The 4,199-nt window shown below is 64.6% G+C and overlaps 1 protein-coding gene across 2 annotated transcripts; it reads left to right on the plus strand.

Moving 5' to 3' along the window:
* Positions 1 to 290: 290 nt before the first annotated feature.
* PHLDA3 (pleckstrin homology like domain family A member 3) lies at positions 291 to 3,852 on the plus strand. 2 transcript variants are annotated; one of them, XM_082665135.1, is made up of 2 exons: positions 291 to 968; positions 2,128 to 3,852. In XM_082665135.1, exon 1 carries the CDS (start codon positions 537 to 539, stop codon positions 906 to 908), a length of 372 nt encoding a protein of 123 aa, XP_082521261.1. In that variant the 5' UTR covers positions 291 to 536; the 3' UTR covers positions 909 to 968; positions 2,128 to 3,852. The 2 variants fall into 2 exon arrangements, with proteins under 2 accessions (XP_082521261.1, XP_082521260.1); XM_082665134.1 differs by having other exon boundaries at positions 2,290 to 3,852.
* Positions 3,853 to 4,199: the final 347 nt, after the last annotated feature.

The following is a 4,199-nucleotide window of genomic DNA, read 5'->3' on the forward strand; positions in this document are numbered from 1 at the left end:
GAGGCCAGGACTGCCGCGGCCTGGGAAGCTCCAGCAGCTGTCTGGCAACCCCCATCCCGTGCGAGTCCCAACCGGTGCCAGTGCGCGACCACGGAGCAACCTCCCTCCCCCACAAGCAGCGACCCCCTCACGTCTGGAAGACGCCCCTCCTCCTCCCCCTCACTATCCCCCCCTGAGTCCAAGGCCTGGAGGAGCTGTGGTCCCCAGAAACAGCAGACAGGAGGCCTGAAGGCGCCCCGCCCCCGGGAGCGCAGGGGAGAGGAGCGAAGGGGAGGGGAGGAGAGGGGAGGGCCGGCCGGGCAGGAATGCTCGGCGCAGGAGGCGGGAGGCGGGCGCGGGACATGTGAGGGCACATCCCGCGAGCTGCCGCCCGACGCGCAGACGGCCCTGGGAGCGAGCGGGCGAACGGGCGAGAGCGGGCGGGAGGGCGCGCAGCAGCGGCGGGGGCCGAAGCCCGGCGCGGGAGGCACCGGGCGCCGGCCGGGCCGCAGGGAGAACCGGCGGGGCGCGCCGCGGCCCCGGCCCCGCGCGCGCCCATGACGGCGGCCGTGCTCCGGGAGGGCGTGTTGGAGAAGCGGAGCGGCGGGCTGCTGCAGCAGTGGAAGCGCAAGCGCTGCGTGCTCACCGAGCGCGGGCTGCAGCTCTTCGAGGCCAAGGGCGCGGGCGGGCGGCCCAAGGAGCTCAGCTTCGCCCGCATCAAAGCCGTGGAGTGCGTGGAGAGCACCGGGCGCCACATCTACTTCACGCTGGTGACCGAGGGCGGCGGCGAGATCGACTTCCGCTGCCCGCCCGAGGACCCCGGCTGGAACGCGCAGATCACCCTGGGCCTGGTCAAGTTCAAGAACCAGCAGGCCATCCAGACCGTGCGCGCCCGGCAGAGCCTCGGGACCGGGACCCTCGTGTCCTAGACCGCAGGCTAACGTCTTCGCTTCCCGCGGCCATGGACGCGGTGTCGTGGGTCGTGCCAGGTGAGTTCTTGGGGTCTGAGCCTTTTTTCCCCTTGCCCTCCCGTCTCCTCTCTCCTCTTTCCCCTACAGAGGAAATGCCCGCCCGGCCCCCCCCCCCCGCACCGTCCCCCCCCACCCCAGCATGCCCTCTCAAAGCTGGCCGTCGTAGGGCCAATGGGGAGGGAAAGCCCAGGAGTCGACCCTGGGTGCCTGGGCCTGGGGCCAAGAGCCGGCCCTCCCCCTGGGGCGCCGGGCAGGGGTCCTGAATGTGCCCGCAGTGCCTGAGAGGAGGGTGGGCAGGATGCGCACCGCCCCCCCCAGGTCGGTTCTGCCCTGACTCAGGTGGAAGAGGCTAGCAGAACAGACCTCCAGGCGGCTGGGCCTCCAGCCCCACCAAGGCAGGGCTCCTGGGCTGTGGCTTTCAGGGAGCTGGGGAGGGCGGAGGGGGGGTGAGCTTGCCCCCCCACCCCTTTCTGCTGCGATGACGCTCGTCCTGGAGCTTGACGGTGGGATTGAGGCAGGAAGACGGCCTCCCTCAGTGGCAGGGTTCTCAGGGTTGGGGCCAGAACCAAGGAGTCGTAGCTCCCAAGGTGGGACCTTGGTGGGAGCTGGGCTGGGCCTGGGAGCTCCACTACCTGTTCTCAGTGGTGGGTTTTGGGTCCTAGGGCTGAGCTGTTGGGAAACCAGGAGATTTGTGGGGTGTGCAGGCCAGGCCACTGATGCCAAGGAGGGTGGGCCCGTCCACCTGCCCCAGAGTGCCCGCCATGCTGGCTGGCCCGAGAAGGGAAGCTGGAGGAGGGGGTGGGGCCGGGTTTGTGGTCAGCTAGGCTCAGGGGAGGGACCAGGAATAGAACCTAGAAACTGTGGCTCCTGGCCCTGTGCCGTCTTCCCCAGATGCCGCCCCCTCCCGGGGGAACCGGGGGCAGGTTGAGGAAGGATCTAGGTGTCGTTTCTCCCCTGGAAACCTGTATCCCCCTCGCCCCACTACCACCACCCTCCTGACTCTCCCTGTCCTGCAGCTTCTCACCTCGCCAGGTCGGGTCCGTTGAGCCTGGGGGTCGGTGCTGCACACCCCCGGCCCTCCCGTTAAGTGCCTCTCGTGGGGCAGTGCGGGGTCACTGAGAGGCCAGGCAGGAGGCAGACCTTCTGTCCTTAGAGCTCATCCTCTTTGATCCCCCAGGCCTCAGAGGGACAGCTTCCTGCAGTGATGACAGGGTGTTGGACAAATGCTGTTCTCTCCTGAAGCGTTGGAGCAGGTTGGGAAGCTCTGGTACACACAGCTCCTGTGGCTACTCGCCGCCCCCGTGTGTGCCCTGCCCTGACTGCTGTTCTTTCTTGCCAGCTTCCATGCCCCCTTTGGCTCGCGGGGTGTGACTGTGCTCCGTTTGGTGAGGCAGAGGCCATGGACGCGTGGAGGAGGCGTTGGAGCGTATTAGGGGCGGCCGGGGCCGGGTAGCAGGTCAAAGGCCCCGAGGGGCTGAGGATGAAGATGCAGCCCCCGGGTGCTCAGACTCCCACTCAGGACCTTCCGGCCACCGGCCTGGCCTCCGAGATCGTGATGGAGAGCTGCCCTCCAAGCCCCCTCCCGCCACGGCCCTGCGTCTCTGCTGCAGACTGCTAACCGGCCCCCCAGCTTGGTGCCCTGCCCGGAGAAAGGCCGTCCCCCGGGGGCGCCGAGCCAGCGCCCCAGGACTCGGGAGGCCGGGCTGGCGCTCAGAAGAGGAACCACCTGGGCTCGCCTCCGGATTTACTTTGGCGGGGGTAGCTGATGGGTCTGAGGCCCACACCTGGGGGTCATCTGCTGCTTGGGTCCTTCTGGGACCCCCACCCATCCAGGCCTCTCTTTGCACAGTTCTTTCCCCCTCCTTCCCCTCTTCCCCCACTGCGGTACTAGGCCTGGAGGTGGTGGGGGGGTGGGGGGGTCAGCCATTACCATTTCACACCCGTCCACAAATGCAGATGCCCTGCAGAGGGCAGTGACCACACCGTTCGCTCGCTGAGTGGAATTCTTCGCCCGCCGCTAAGACCTGGTGCTTGGAGTATCTGTCCTCACCCCGCTTTCCCTGTCCACACCCCATCCTGCAGTCTCCAGCCTGGGGAGGGAGAGACCCTGCAACCCAGGGAACATGGACTCGGAGGTCCTAGGGGAGGGGCCGTGAGGCCTGCACGGGCCCACTCGGTCTCGAGAGACGCCCCTCTGCCTGCTCTCCTGGGGGGGCGGCTCTGCATTCTGGGTAGGGCCTGTCTCTGTCATTTACACACTTGGGCCTTGTACGTTAACACCGTTAAGTCTTCTCTGCGGGATGGTTGAAAACGAATAATTTCAGTAGCGGGGAAACCGAGGTACAGAGTCACAGCTGTCTTGAGTGACATAGAAACTGCCGATCGGGTAACCCACGTCCGGCCTCCCCTGTTGCCAAGCGGCGGCTGCCCGGCAGGGGCGGGGAGGCTGAATGTCCCCTGCAACGAGGCGGGGTCCCACAGTGCTTCCAACCTGTTCGTTCCGCATCAGATTCCTCCTCCTGTCCAATCACGATCTCTGTCCTTTGTCCCCGTCCCTCAGAGTCCTCTGAAGCTTCTTGCTTATCTGATATGTGAACTACATCTTACAATCAAATAAGAACTTACCAGTTACCAAGGAATTTTTACAGATCTCTCATTTATGATCTCCTTAGGCTGCATACCCAGCCCATGATGGCAAATAAGCATCACCGTCCGTGCCAGCTAGTGTGCTGTGATCAATTGGTGATGTCTGCCGTGAGCTTTGGGAGAAAGGTGGCGAGGTTGGCAGCTCTTGTATATATGTGTGGGGAGAGCATGGTGTCTGCCACTGTTTCCTTGATTCAAGCTACATGAGAGGCTTAGCTTCTCCATCCTGCTCTAAAACGGCAGCCTCTAAACTAGAATCCTCAATAAATAAATAAATAAAAATAAAATAGAATCCTTGCTCTTTCCATCGAGCCCAAAGGTGACTTTGGTGATGGTGATGGTGAGGATTCAGGGAGGCGTCCAGACACTCAGACACGGGGGCGTGTTTGTGCGCAGGTGGAATCGGGGTGCAGGACACACTCATCCAGCAGACATGCCAATGCCTCTTGCAGCCAGGTGCTGCGCTGGGCGCTGGGGCGCGGAGGTGAAGAAACACCCGATCTGAGCCAGAGCCCAGGGCGAGGAGGTACCTGCTGTGCCGGTAGAGGGGTGTCAGCGGCACAGGCGGTGTCCTTCTGCCTGGCACTGTCCTGTCCGCAGCGG

The sequence above is a fragment of the Grampus griseus genome, assembly GCF_964374135.1.
Source record: "Grampus griseus genome assembly, chromosome: 1".
Lineage (NCBI taxonomy): Eukaryota > Metazoa > Chordata > Mammalia > Artiodactyla > Delphinidae > Grampus > Grampus griseus.